Source organism: Heloderma suspectum, chromosome 2 (genome assembly GCF_057233095.1).
Source record: "Heloderma suspectum isolate Gila_16-S chromosome 2, 16-S_ref, whole genome shotgun sequence".
NCBI lineage: Eukaryota > Metazoa > Chordata > Lepidosauria > Squamata > Helodermatidae > Heloderma > Heloderma suspectum.
The window spans coordinates 256,177,394-256,190,745 of record NC_139459.1 but is presented as its reverse complement, the minus strand read 5'-3'; the positions used below and the strand labels follow the sequence as shown (position 1 = coordinate 256,190,745).

At 42.3% G+C, this 13,352-nt stretch overlaps 1 protein-coding gene across 8 annotated transcripts in view; it reads right to left on the bottom strand.

Moving 5' to 3' along the window:
* Window positions 1-515: 515 nt before the first annotated feature.
* Window positions 516-13,352, bottom strand: part of P4HA2 (prolyl 4-hydroxylase subunit alpha 2) — a 70,131-nt gene continuing 57,294 nt past the window's right edge. For 4 of the 8 annotated variants that reach the window (XM_084838849.1, XM_084838847.1, XM_084838846.1 and 1 more), the window contains 7 exons: window positions 13,085-13,155; window positions 12,460-12,559; window positions 10,151-10,204; window positions 4,706-4,771; window positions 2,639-2,707; window positions 2,252-2,348; window positions 516-1,002 (listed from right to left, as the gene is read on the bottom strand). In XM_084838849.1, the coding sequence (XP_084694975.1) occupies window positions 932-1,002; window positions 2,252-2,348; window positions 2,639-2,707; window positions 4,706-4,771; window positions 10,151-10,204; window positions 12,460-12,559; window positions 13,085-13,155 (528 nt within the window). In that variant the 3' untranslated portion in view covers window positions 516-931. Of the gene's footprint in view, window positions 1,003-2,243; window positions 2,349-2,638; window positions 2,708-4,705; window positions 4,772-4,837; window positions 4,898-10,150; window positions 10,205-12,459; window positions 12,560-13,084; window positions 13,156-13,352 lie in introns of those variants that run through there. The other 4 variants (XM_084838853.1, XM_084838852.1, XM_084838851.1 and 1 more) reach the window with 2 other exon arrangements.

The following is a 13,352-nucleotide window of genomic DNA, read 5'->3' as shown; positions in this document are numbered from 1 at the left end:
GTTAGTGGACTTTTTGTCAGCACTGGGAACTAAGATTAGCCAAAGGGGGAGAAATCAACAACTCGCACAACTCGGTCTCTGTCTCTCACTCATATATATATATTTATATTTTTTTATATATATATATATATATATATATATATATATATATATATATATATATATATATATATAATTAAAATTATTGGCTGTAGTGTATTGTCTTAATTTTTTGCTTGACACATTTTTTTTAGCAAATGCTTCTCACACCCTGTGATTTGAAGTCTGCTGAACATGTTGCATTGCACAAGGAACTGAAGCCTAGGACTTTGAGACGTTCACACACACACACACACACACACACACACACAGACAGTTCCTATTTCCTATCTCTGTAGCAGAGGAAAGTCCGATTTCTACAACTGCTACAATGCCTAGTCCTTGTCTTCCTTCTCCTTCTTCACAGCTAGTGTTATGGGAATGATAAATAGAGAACACAGACAACCTTGGCCATTAATGAAATGAACACTACAAATGCCAGTTCTTTTAAAATAATATTTTATGTTGTTTGTTAAAAGTTGCACACCCTAGAAAATACAATAAAATTAAAAATTGTGCATTTGAAAAATTGACTGATTGACAAATCTTTAATGTTTAAAAGTGCTCGATGTTCAGGAGGCACAAGACCAAAGTGCCTGCAGCCTGACAGTTTTTGTGGTTGTTGCAGAGACTGGAGAGGGCAGAGAAATGTAGATAACATCAGAAGAAATAACCATGTAGCACCAACTGTAGGAAGAGCTCTCTACTTTCATTGACAGACACTGCCTTATCTTTAAATAAATAGTGCCATCATTTATTTATAGTAGAGTAGGAGTCATTTCTTAGAAATGAACTGGACCATGCACAAAGATGTGGGCAGATGGAAAAAAGGAAGCTAACACGTAGGCTGGTTTCAGTCGACTTCTGTTGTCCCGCATGGTCTTAAGAACTCATTTCCTCTCTCGTGAAACCACTTGTTCGATACTGTGAATGATAAATCATTTTGTTAGGACAGTAACATTAGGCCTATATGCAACATTTTCATGTTGGGCTTTACTAAGGCAACAACACATTTGTGGACACATACCCCCCCCCCCCAATAATAATGAGAGTTGCATCGAGATGCAACTGTACTGGAACCAGTACAAAATCTAAATTTTACACACACGCATGCACACTTCAATGTTTACAAAGAACAAATGTCAAAATTATGGACAGGGCCCTTCTCACCTGACCCCGGTACGTGTAGATGTGCATGCAGAAGGGAATACAGCTCACAGGCGCTCTCTTCTCTCCCTTTCCCTTCCTGTCTGGCCTTTGGCCACATGAACATGTGGCCTTGCAAGTCTGGGTCCATGGGGTGGGGAGGGACAGCTGGGTGTCCCTATAGGCCTCCTGCAGCACATAAATGCTGGCTAGATTCATCTGGGTGGGAGGAGGCAGGGGACACAGCTCCTATGCCCATCCCTCCTGTGAGTACAGCTGTGCCTGCTGGGGTGGATCATGATGCTGCCCACATTTTTTTAGCTTTAGACGCTTCCACTGGACACTAACATTTCACATGCATAATTCAGCACTCAAAATTTCACTGGAACGTGACGTTCTTCCTGGCCGTTCACGTCCCGTTGTTACCCCGCAGATTATAGCAGCCCATATTTTGTACTTTTTTCTTTAAAAACGATCTACGAACTGAACATCAGAGTCATAGGCCCAGTCTGCATGATCACAGGGTGATTAACGAGCCATGCTGGTTTGTAAACCACCTTGTGTGTGCTGGTCACATGCCGGCTGTTTTGCATAATTATCCTCCCTGTGCGTGGCTTCTTGTATTGTCCAAACCTGGCGAGGGTGGCTGGCTGGGGTGGTTAACAAAACACCCAGAACCCATGGCCTATTGGTAGGATGGTTTGTTCACCACCACAACAAACCACCCTTGTCGGGCTCAGATGACACGAGAAGCTGCAGCAGCAGGGGCTTGGGTTGGCAACTGGCATCCATGGGCCCTGCAACCCGCCATGGCTAATATGCCACGGGAGACTGTGGTGATCATGCGAACCAGGTCACTGACACACACCAAACAGCAGAGTAGTCTTAATGTGATGTAGGATCATCAAAGAATGTCTCACAGCAATGCCCACATCCTAGGCCATAAGTGATCCAGTACTTCATCCCTTAACTGCTTATTGAACTTGTAATATTGACTCCTAAAACCAAAGAGACATATTTTACTTACCCCACTTACAGCCTACTAATACTGGGCATGCTGCATGTCTTGTTCGATAATCACCTTCTCCACTTCTGAAGAGGTTATACCAAAATACTGCAGTCCCCTGAAAATGGAAGAAAAGCCTTCACTGATTCAATGAAATTTAGTATATATATACATGTGTGTGTGTTCTCATCTACAGTCTGTTTTACTTAAGAGATCCCTAATCTGCATCTCTTCCTAATACAGGGATTCCACATAGGCCATTTTACATCTGGTTACATCCCTGATACATGTGATTATATATTTCTACATGGTGCAAAATAGAAAGAATACTAGGAATCTTTAGAGTGAACACAGTGTTCATGGAAGTTTTAGTGGGAAAACATTAGTTATAGAAAACTCAGCTGTTACCTTTTTGGGCCAAATTGCAGCTCCAAAGTCTGGGAAAACTGTGGCGCCTCCAGCTTCTACATCACTCATCTGGAAGAACAATAGGAAATACCAGTAAAAGCCATTGATATTTATTTATTTAATTTATTTATTAAATTTATTAATGACCCATCTGGCTGGTCACCCAGCCACTGTGGGCGATGTACAACAGTAAAAACAGTTCATACAATAAAATTCAACATTAAAAACATCACATTTCTAAAATTACCCTAGCCCACCCCAAATGCTGATATCCATCATCACGGTGTTGATATCCAGCATCTCAGCCAACAACAGCTACAAGACTCTTCACAGGTCAGAAATATTGCTCTTTTACTCTATAGTGACGTTAATCAGAGCAAAGGATTCACTGGATTACAGAATGTAGATTTATCAGGATAAAAATACAGGTAGCATCTGAAGTAATTTTAAAAACTGATTAGTCAGTGATGGTAGTCATTCATATTTACAGGGTTTTAAATGTCAGGAGCAATAACTGACAGGATTTGGTATAAAAGTAATTATGGTGCCTGACCTCACTTGAGATTAACAGCACAAGCCTATGCATTTTGTGAGTTGCACTGTATTCAGCTGGACTTACTCCCTAGTATATGGGTTTAGGATTGCAGCCTAAATCCCTTCCAGAGATGTTGTTTTATGGTACTTGCCAGGAGAAAAAGCTACATGGCCATTTAGCCACACATTTCCTTAGCAAATTGGAAGCACAATTTGGCACTGACAACACTGCTTAATTACATGCGTCTCTGAAAGATCCATTTATTGGCCTGACATATGGTTATGAAACTGACACAGCTCTACCTCTGCACTAAGGAATGATTTCAGACCAGGGAACAGCGAATTCTATTAACACATTATGACTACCTCAGTCATACTGTAGAGAGTGGCATTTCCACGTAATGGTTTGGATCCTAAGCTGCTCTTCCATTCATGCAAGTGGGGTGGGAGGGAGAGCAATTCCCATCAGCTCCTCCTCCACCTGCAGCTCCCTGTAGCATAACTGACACCACCCCCAAGGGGACCACCCCAAGCCCCAAAGGCAGCTCCCGAGGGAAGGGGGAGGCAGGAAACCCCCATTCCAGGAACTTGAATTCTGTTCACTTGACAGAAGGGAAGGGAAGGGAAGGTCCAACCCACTGCGTTTAAGTTCAGGGGTCTCTAAAGAGGTGGCACTGCTATACGAGGTATCCAATTTAGCCAATTTCAGAGACAAATTCCAAGCCAGAAAGGGTAGCCAGAAGTGAAATAGTGTGGCTCAACCTGTTCCTGTTATAATTGTTTTAGGTCTCAGGTGAGAAATTCTGAACTAACAGGTTTGGGGCTTTGGGGCAAGTATGCTGTTTAACACTACTGGCAATATAAATGCCATTGTGCTAGTGTTAAGCGGCCTCTGCACCAACACCGTTTCCGGATGTGGCGGGTTCTCCTGACTATTGGCATTGAGCTAGAGGTCACTTACACTAGCACAATACAGTTTACATTACCAGTAGTGTTGCATAGCATTCTGCCCTCAGAATCCCCTTTAGATACGACTACGTTGCTATATAATGGTCATTTTGACATGCATGCCCTGCAAAATCAAAGGGCAGTGGCAACATGACAGTGCATTTGTTGGTTGCAGCAAGCATGGGGGAAGAAATCAGAAATACCCCTCCCTAAGCCAAATGTCTTCAAAACTGAATATATGCCCATTGATTTCATTGGATGTGACATATTTCCTAGATTGCATACCAGACAATAGCTTTAGTAAAAAAAATTAGCCATTTTGTAAAATGTTTGCTACAACGTTCTCATTGTGGAGCGGGTTTTAAAGCAAGTGAAAGACCCACAACATTAGCTGTTATCAGCTGCAAACAAGGAGAAGAAAAATGAATTCTCCTTCACAGACACTGTGACTGAATGTGATGCTAAGAGGAGTAGGGGATCCCCACATTCAGGATTTACAATGTCTAGTAAGTTTCATGCAAGTTTTATGCTGGCCATATGAAAAAGAAAGTCTCACTCCATATATACAGAATTGGTCATACTTACATAATTTAAAAAAGTGGCCACACGATTCCCAGTCCCTAAACGCTTGAAAGCATCAGGTTCCTCTTTCTATAAAATTAAATAAAAGTAAACTGCAAATTTCAAGCACGCAGACAAGGGGACAGAGGTACTTACATAATTAAGAAACGTCGCTAGCCTATTTCCTTCCGTTTTGAGTGTGCTGTCAAAGGGTCGCTGAAACAAACAACAACTTTAACCCAACTTTCCAAACTGGTTGCAGGTTTGTAGCTTTGGAAAGAGGACATGTGGCCTGATCCTATGCGCATCTATTTGGAAGCAAGTCCCAATGAGTTGCTCAATGGGGCTTATTCCCAGGTGACTGTGCACAGGATTGAAGCCTTATAGTCCCAGGCTAAATAGCTTGATAGAAGATGTGTTCACCCAGCATAGCATACAAAGCCATTATCGCAACACAAAGCTAAAATGTTATGTTTCATCCTGTCACCAATCCAGGTTTACTCAAAGCAGACACCATGTATGTTGGCATGGCATAAGATGGTTGAACCAAGTTCTTGTTATTTAGTTATCAAATCAGGAAAGGAAAGGTTCCTCCTGTGCAAGCACCAGGTCATTACTGACCCCTAGAGGGACGCTGCTTACGCTGGCGTTTTCATGGCAGACTATAGTGGGGTGGTTTGCCATTGCCTTCCCCAGTCGTGACTACCTTTCCCCCAGCAAGCTGGGTACTCATTTTACCGACCTCGGAAGGATGGAAGGCTGAGTTGACTTGAGCCAGCTACCTGGGACCCAGCTTCTGCTGGGATCAAACTCAGGTCGTGGGGAGAGTTTCAGTTGCAATACTGCCGCCTACCACTCTGCGCCACACGAGGCCTCCAAATCAGTATGCATGGCAAATTCATGGTGGAATGGTAATATTGCATAGGTAAGCATTATAAACATCTTGGGAAACTCAACGTAACTGGCTGTGCTCTGTTCCTAAATCACAGCCGGCTGGAGCAACAGAGCATCTCTCATTAACTTCATATTTGGAGAAAATAGATATAAGGTGACAGAAACATAAGATGCTTCCACTGAGAAAGGGGTTCTTTTTTTTGGGGGGGGGGTTATTGGATTTTGCTTTGATAGAATATAAACAGCAATAATGATCTTAGCTCAAGACATGGCTGACTCTCTGGTGATTATGAGAATTTGTTATTGGGGAAACATTTGAGCCTCCTTCAAAACTTTGGATGGGGACAATTTTATTCATCTTTCCCCTTAAAATCTGCATTTGGTTTGTATGGCCCCCAGTGCAAATGAGAAATTTCAGCCAGAAGTTGTTAAGAATAAGGTACATAGTTATTACAAAGTGATTCACCAAGTATTGAAGGCTAGACTGAACAAGGAAGGGAGAAAAACAGAATTGTGGTTTTTGTTTTTTAAGACAGACTTTGTACTGGGTTCATACAAGGTACTGTGTTTATAAAACATTACTCTGAAGACCCAGGCACCAATGTCTAAGACAATATTTAAGACCCACACTGGCTTTGATAGGAGTGCTTATGACAGAGACAAGGCTGCATCCAGATTAGATCTGTATACGGATGTTTACATTTACATTTCCAATGAATATAACAGATCCCTTTAGAACAGGCCATAAAACTTAAGGCCTGCAGGCTGATTGCAATCCCCTTCCTGTCATTTGTGGCTTTCCTGAAGGAATAGCAAATGCCATTCTTTCCCACATTTTCATAGAAGCATCTAAAACCATCCAAATCCAACTGAAAATGGGAATACAGAATGCCTGCATCCCTAGGTCTGCATTGTTCCTCCTCTCTGGATTTAGAGGATTTGGTGCCATTTTCCCCAGACTGTTGCGGCAAGCCCACCAGCATCTCAGCCTTCTACAGACGTATGAATAGCTGGTAGGGTAAAAAGCCTTGTGTGCTGTTAAACTTAATGAAGACTAGATATCAGTTCAGGGGCGGGGAACACAAACTAAGAAAAATAGAGACTGAAAGAAGAAGAAAAGAGAAGGATACAGATGGGGATACAGATAGGCCTGTGGGGTGGGAAAGAGAAAAAGAAGGTAACAGAGATGGGGTACAATTACCTTCCCCAAACCTGGTCCTCCAGATGTTGTGGATTTCAACTTCCATCAATCCTGGACAGCATGGCCAATGGTCAGAATTGCTGGGAGTTGTAGTCCAAAACATTTGGAGGGCGCCAGGTTGGGAAGGTTAGAGTACAGAGATCTATGGTGGTGTAGAGAGAAGAGAGAACACTAGGGGTTGAAAGAAAAAGGAGGCAACAGGTTTTGAAGAGACCTATGGGAAATGAGGGGAGAGGTTGAAGTGCAGTGAAACCTGAAGGGTGGAGAAAGACGGTGTGGTAGCTGAGAGACTGAGGTAAAGAAACAGAGAATAAGGGAAGCGACAGGAATGGAAGTACAGAGAAACCTGTGATGAGTTCTGTGGAGTTCTGACAGATGAGTTCTGTGGAGAAAGAGAGGAGGTAATTGGGAATGGAACTGCGGAGAAGCGTGGGGTAGGGGAAACAGCAAAGAGAGGGTAACAGAGATAGGAATGCAGACTTGTGGGTGGCAGACACACACACACACAGATAGAGAGAGACAGAGAAGGTGAGAAGCTTAACAGAAAATTTAGAGAGACCTGTGGCAGTGTAGAGGCTGCATTATGGAATGCAGGGTGGGAGGAGGTGGTTAAGGGAATGTACTACACTGAGTTGAAAAGGTAACAAAACATTTTTGGATAGTAAGATGTTAGCAAGGTAGTCCTGTTGAGTTGGTAAAGGTACAAAGTGGCCTTCGGAATGATTCTGGTTGTGCTCCACATCTTTAGAAGAATGTACATTAGGATTGGATATCAAAACAACTTCGTAAAAGTGTTCAGGAAAGCAAAACAAACAGCTGCAGAGCTGCTTGAGAAACTTTCATCACATAAAGCAACAGAAAAAAAGAGCTTCAAGTCTTAATCTGTGCTGCATATAGAGCGAAGAGGACTCATCCAAATTCATAATAAATCCAACTGCTGACTTTCCTTAACCTTGGCAGTTCACTGTCAGCTAAATTCCAAGTGTGACTCCTCCCCAGCCAAACAGTCCAAGAGTGAAGATCCTGTTGGTTGTTTTGATGCCTGACTTTCTTGCACAGATGTAAATTAGCGCAGAGGCTTTACATGTATGCTGATTAGTATCAAAGCACAATGGCCACATTCGGATAGTGCTCTGCCCCACTTTCTCCCTGTGCGGGATGGCAGGATCTCACTTCCCCAACGTGTGGCGGGGAAGGGAGGGGAGACTATCATCCAATCCATGCCAATGCAGCTGCAACAAAAGCAACAGACAAATGGTGCTGCTTTAGGAAGTTTGCTCCAGAAATGCCAGATGGTGAACACAGAGTTGCCTTAGGACTGATTGCTTCTTTGAGCAACAATTAAGATTTCAGTCTTGTGTTTGGTCCCACTGAATGAGCTGACACAATAATGAAACCAATCCAATAGTGTCGGAAGTGCAAGCTAACAGAAATAAAAGCAAAACTGGACTCTAGCTCAGCTTTTCAAAACAATTGTTAAGCCAAGCTGTTATAAATGTTCCCAGAAAGCAGTGGATCATAGACGTTATGACATTTTAGACTGCCTTAAAAGGTGAGGGAAGAACGTTTCTAGAAGTTAGCTTGGGAGACTTAGAAAAAAGCGAGAGCTTACTTGCACACTTTTCTGTTCTGCAAAAGATTTAGGGTGGCTGGACACCTTGCACAGCAGGCACCAACCGCTAGAGGTACACTGGTGTTTTCACCACAAATGGATAAAGATGGACAACTTACTTCCATCTTTGCCACACCTGAAATGAGCTATGGCTCCCTGGATGTTCAGAGTTGTGCATATATCATCTACAGTTTACCTGCTTGCTCCAGGACATGCCAGGGTACCACCACTGTACCTGCAGTAATTCTGTCTACAAAGTAAAAACTGAAGCTCCTCTGACTGCTTAATCACAGAACTGCGGAGAAGTCCCATTTGAGTCAAAGGGCTACTGTCCACTTTCAAGACGGGCCTCAAACTGAGAGAGTGCACAACCGTCAAACTGAGAGTGTCACAGGGACATATTGCTGCCCCCAATCTGATTCATCTGGTGACATCTGGTTGAAGAGGAAGTGTGATCTGATGTTATCATACTCAGAATTCCTCAACCCACTACATGGGCTGCCATTTGCAGAGGGTGCGGAAATGCCATGGTATCATGTTATGCATCTTAAAGAAGGCCGCAACTATATATATCTCCTGATAACATTTTGTTAAAAATTAGCAGGGAGACATGGGAGGAGAGTCTGCTCAGTAACAGCCACACCTTTCTCATAAAATGTGGTCTGGCCCTTAGATTGCTCTCCCTAAAGAACTAGCGCAATATGGCTGAGCTTCTGCTATACAATAACCCACCAGACAATGTGCTGAAACAGATTTTGACCGGCATTCTGTAGTTCTAGTACGTATGTAATTTATTCCTGCTCGTATACTTTGATTGACGATATAGTTGTAAATTGTATTATTGGGGTTTCTGGTTGTTGGATACTAGCTACTGCTATGCTATAAACTTCAATATACCTACCTAGCTACCTTAAAGATCACTCTGCCCCTTTTATGTACATACAGGTATAGAAAAACTAGAAGGTTTGCATGTTGTGAGAAAAACAACACACCACTGTCAGCATTATCTTTTTGACAATGCTACTTTGTTGTCACACACATTATTGCAATAGCCATAGCCCTGCAAACAACTGAAAGTGTGAGAAAGTATTTTAGAAAGAACCTCACAAGAGCCACACACAGTGTTCTCCCTTCAATCCATAAGACTAGCCCTTCAGCGTACTAAGTTCCCTGAATACAGTCAGTGCCCTCATCAGCAAAAGCCACTCATGTTTCAGTTGCAATCTCCTAAAAAAATATCAATTCGTGCAAGACGGATATCTGTGGATGGTTACCATTAACTTAGGGCTAAGCAAGAGATGACATGGTTCTCTGTAACTGGATCTGCTGCATCATTTTCTTTGCTCAAAAGCAACTGCCAGGGGAGAGAAAGATGAATCAGAGCTGTGGCACTGTGGGAAGTGTATTTTATTTCTAGTTATTTACAATTACGTTTAGGCCGCCGTTAAGGCAGAACCCACACATAGAGACTGTTTCCCCCCAAAACAGTCTCCCTTATTGTACTTGTATTTTTACTAATAATAGTTACTGGGGTGGTTGTTGGGGGCAATTTAAATCTGGGAAATGGCAAGGGAGAAGAGGGATAAGTCCTTTCCCCAGTGTTGCATGCTGGATCCAAATCAGCCCTGCCCCACAGCTGCTTTTTAGGAAAGAAAAACGATGTCAGAGCTAATTGTGAACCTCCATCACTTCTGGTTTGGTCCTTATAATATCAGATATGCTTAGCAGTAACACAGAAAATATCCGAAATTAAGAACCTTACCCTTGAAAAGTCAAAGTGTGGCTCATATTGTCCTCCCATGCCATAATTAGCAACCTAAGGTATGGGGAAAATGAAATTTCTTTAGCAAAATAAAATACAAGTAATAAATTATTTTTTCTGCAAGTCAAAAAGAAAAAACTAGATCATCACTATAACATCGTTATTATCATCATTATTATTTATAAAGCAGCACCAATCTGCATGAAGCTTTACAGAGTACAAGAAAACAGGTCCCTGCTTGTCTACAATTCAACACAGAAGAGACAGAGGGGAGAAAAGGAAAAGAATATGTGATCTGTGCACTTACACATAATTAGTCATAGTTGCAGTAGGGCAGGAATGGGGACCCTATGGGGACCCAAATTTGGCCTGCAGGGAGCTCCCTCTCTGGGCTGCTAGCTTTTCCTCCACATCCTGCCTCCCAGGGCCCACTTCCTCTCTCACAGAAAAGGAATCCCTCCGTGCACGCGCACACACACACACCCTCCTCCCTGACTGGAGATAAGCAATTTCCCCCGCTTCCCTGCCCATCCTGAAATCAGGCTTTTTTTAAAAAGCCCCCATTGGTGCCAATGGAGGTCTTTTAAAAGCCTAATTGCAGCACCGGAGGGGAGGGGGGCGGTGCATTTGTTTGTTTGGGGTCACTGCTAGAGAGGAAAAGGCTAACCCTCCCCTCCCCAATGCTACGATTTCTCCTAAATATTTGCCCCTCCATGCTGCAATTAGGCTTTTTAAAAGCTGCCAAGGAGGGTTTTTTAAAAACCTTCATTACTGGTAGGGGGACATTTTCAGGAGGAGGGAGCATGTGTCTGTCTGTGTGTCTACAGACATAGAGACACCATATAGGGAGGTGTGTGTGCGCACGCGTGTGTGTATGTGTATATAATCACATCCCAGCAGTGCAAACTGCCAAAAAGGGTTCCTTGCAGCAGGATATAAAAACTAGGGAGTTGTGCCAAAGGCTTCAAGGAAAAGGGGGTTTTTGAGGAGGGATTTGAGGGTGGGGGAGAGAGAGAGAGAGGTGGCACCGCATCGGTGTTTTGAGACACATTTATAGGCACAGGACATCAAGAGACAAAGGCTGGAGTTGTGTGAGGGAGCAGCAGAACTTCAGACCGCCAAAGGTGGTGGACCTGGATGAGTGAAGATCACAGGCTGGAATATATCAAAAGCAAAGAAATAAGGTGAGGGTGGGCAAACCCTCTGCTGGATCAGGGAGTGGTAAGGCAACCAATTCGTGCAGAGATTCAAGGAAGGTCATCCTGGCGATCAGAGGGACAAGAGAGGCAAATGATTGGGGCAACAGAGTGTTGTATCGAGGTGAGGAACTGAGGCAAGATAACAGAAGACCAGAGAGGAGAAAGTGGCTGTAGTCAAGGCAATAGATGGCCAGGATGTGAACCAGTTTTTGCCAAGGAGACAAAGGAGGAAGTGCCATCTTTTTGTAATTTTTGTTATGTTGTAAAGAAGAAGTGACACAACTTAGTGATGGACTGAATACAGGGAGCAAAGGAGAGAAAAAGAGATCAAAGGTAAGGCTTCAACAGGGTGCATGGTGACACTGTCAGTGGATAAGAAGAGTGTGCAAAGAGAGGAGGGCTTACAAAGAAAAAGTTCATTCTTAGAATGAGTTTGAGATGATAAAGTAACCAAGTGGAAATATCTGCCAGGCAGCTGAAGATGTGGCATGGGAGGAGGAAGAAAGTTCTATGAAATGAAACTGGCTTGTTTATCGCTATGAGTTTCAGCACATTTTTGTCCTGGACAGATGTCAAAACAGCAATTGGAGGAGACATGATCTCCACTGTTCAACATGTTAGCAGGTCCAATTGGTGCAGATGTCCAGAACCTCAGCTCTTTGACCTGCTCTATCTGCCAGAAACCACAAGATTACTTAGTATCTGGTACTCTGGTCCATTGAACTGAGATGAACCCATCAGATTTAAAACAATATGGAAATTCCTTGGTGCTCAAAATCATTACAGAATCAGACTGTGGCCATAATCAAAAGTAATAATTTATGTGCAGGACTCCTTGATGCACACCTGGAGTTTTCTGGGAAGGTTTATTGCCAGCAGTTCCCATTCAAAAAAAGTTCTCATTTATAAGTTCTCAATAAACGATCAAACAATGAACACAATCGCTCCTTCTCCCAGAACTCCTTCTCTTCTGGTATCTTCTATTTTGTAATTCATGATGCCACAAGGTTACCAAACTCCTCACAGTTCTGCTTATGGAACATGAAATATAGCAGCACTAAGTTTCCCATATATACAGAAGGAAAACGTGTAATGTCCTTTCGTACTTACCTGCAATAATTCAGCTGTTTTTACTGTTAATCCTGTGATTTGCTCCATTCGATGATTCACTTTGGCGACAACCAAATCGTCATCTTCCTCCAGCCATGAACTTGCAGAAAAGAAGAGTACACAGGGAGTTAGAAAACCCTCCCCAAACATTGTGAAATTAAGTATACAATTTCCCTAAATATTTTGCTAATCTTTGGGATGGGGGCAGAGAAGGTCAATATTTATTTATACATGCATACACTTATTAACAGGCTGCCTTTTAGCACATAGCCTTTACAAGGTATCTTACATAATAATAAAAATATAAAATACAGTTTAAAACCAAAATCACAAAATTATCTGACGGTAGCATAAAAAGTTATTTATAAACACAGTTCAGTAAAAAATAATTAATGCAGCCAAAAAAACAAAAACAAAAGAGAATGACCTAAACATTTCAAAAAGCCCCTTGAATCCTAGACCTGCAGCTTCTATGAGTTTTGAATATTTGTTCAGATTTGGGAGTAGGGCAGGTCCAAAGCAAACTGTAAAAATCCAGGCCTTTCCAAGTTCTAATTTGTATTGAAAATATCTGGAAATTACTCTTAAGAAAAAAGAGAGTGATCTTTATTCTCAGAAAGCTTACCTTTTAGATACCCGGTAGCTGGCTACAGTTAGCACACCTGTCTTGGGATCACGTACGGTAGCTCTTGCTAACTGTATCAAAAGAAATGCAAGATTTAATAATGGAAGTAGCACCAAAAATACATTACAAAAACAAATAGGTTTCACCTTCTGTCTTTCATTCACAACCTTCACATTCCTGTATCATATTAAAACACTGTAAAAAAATTATTGTATGGCTGGAGTTTATTCTGTACTCTGTGAAAGAGGATATACTGAATTACTGACAA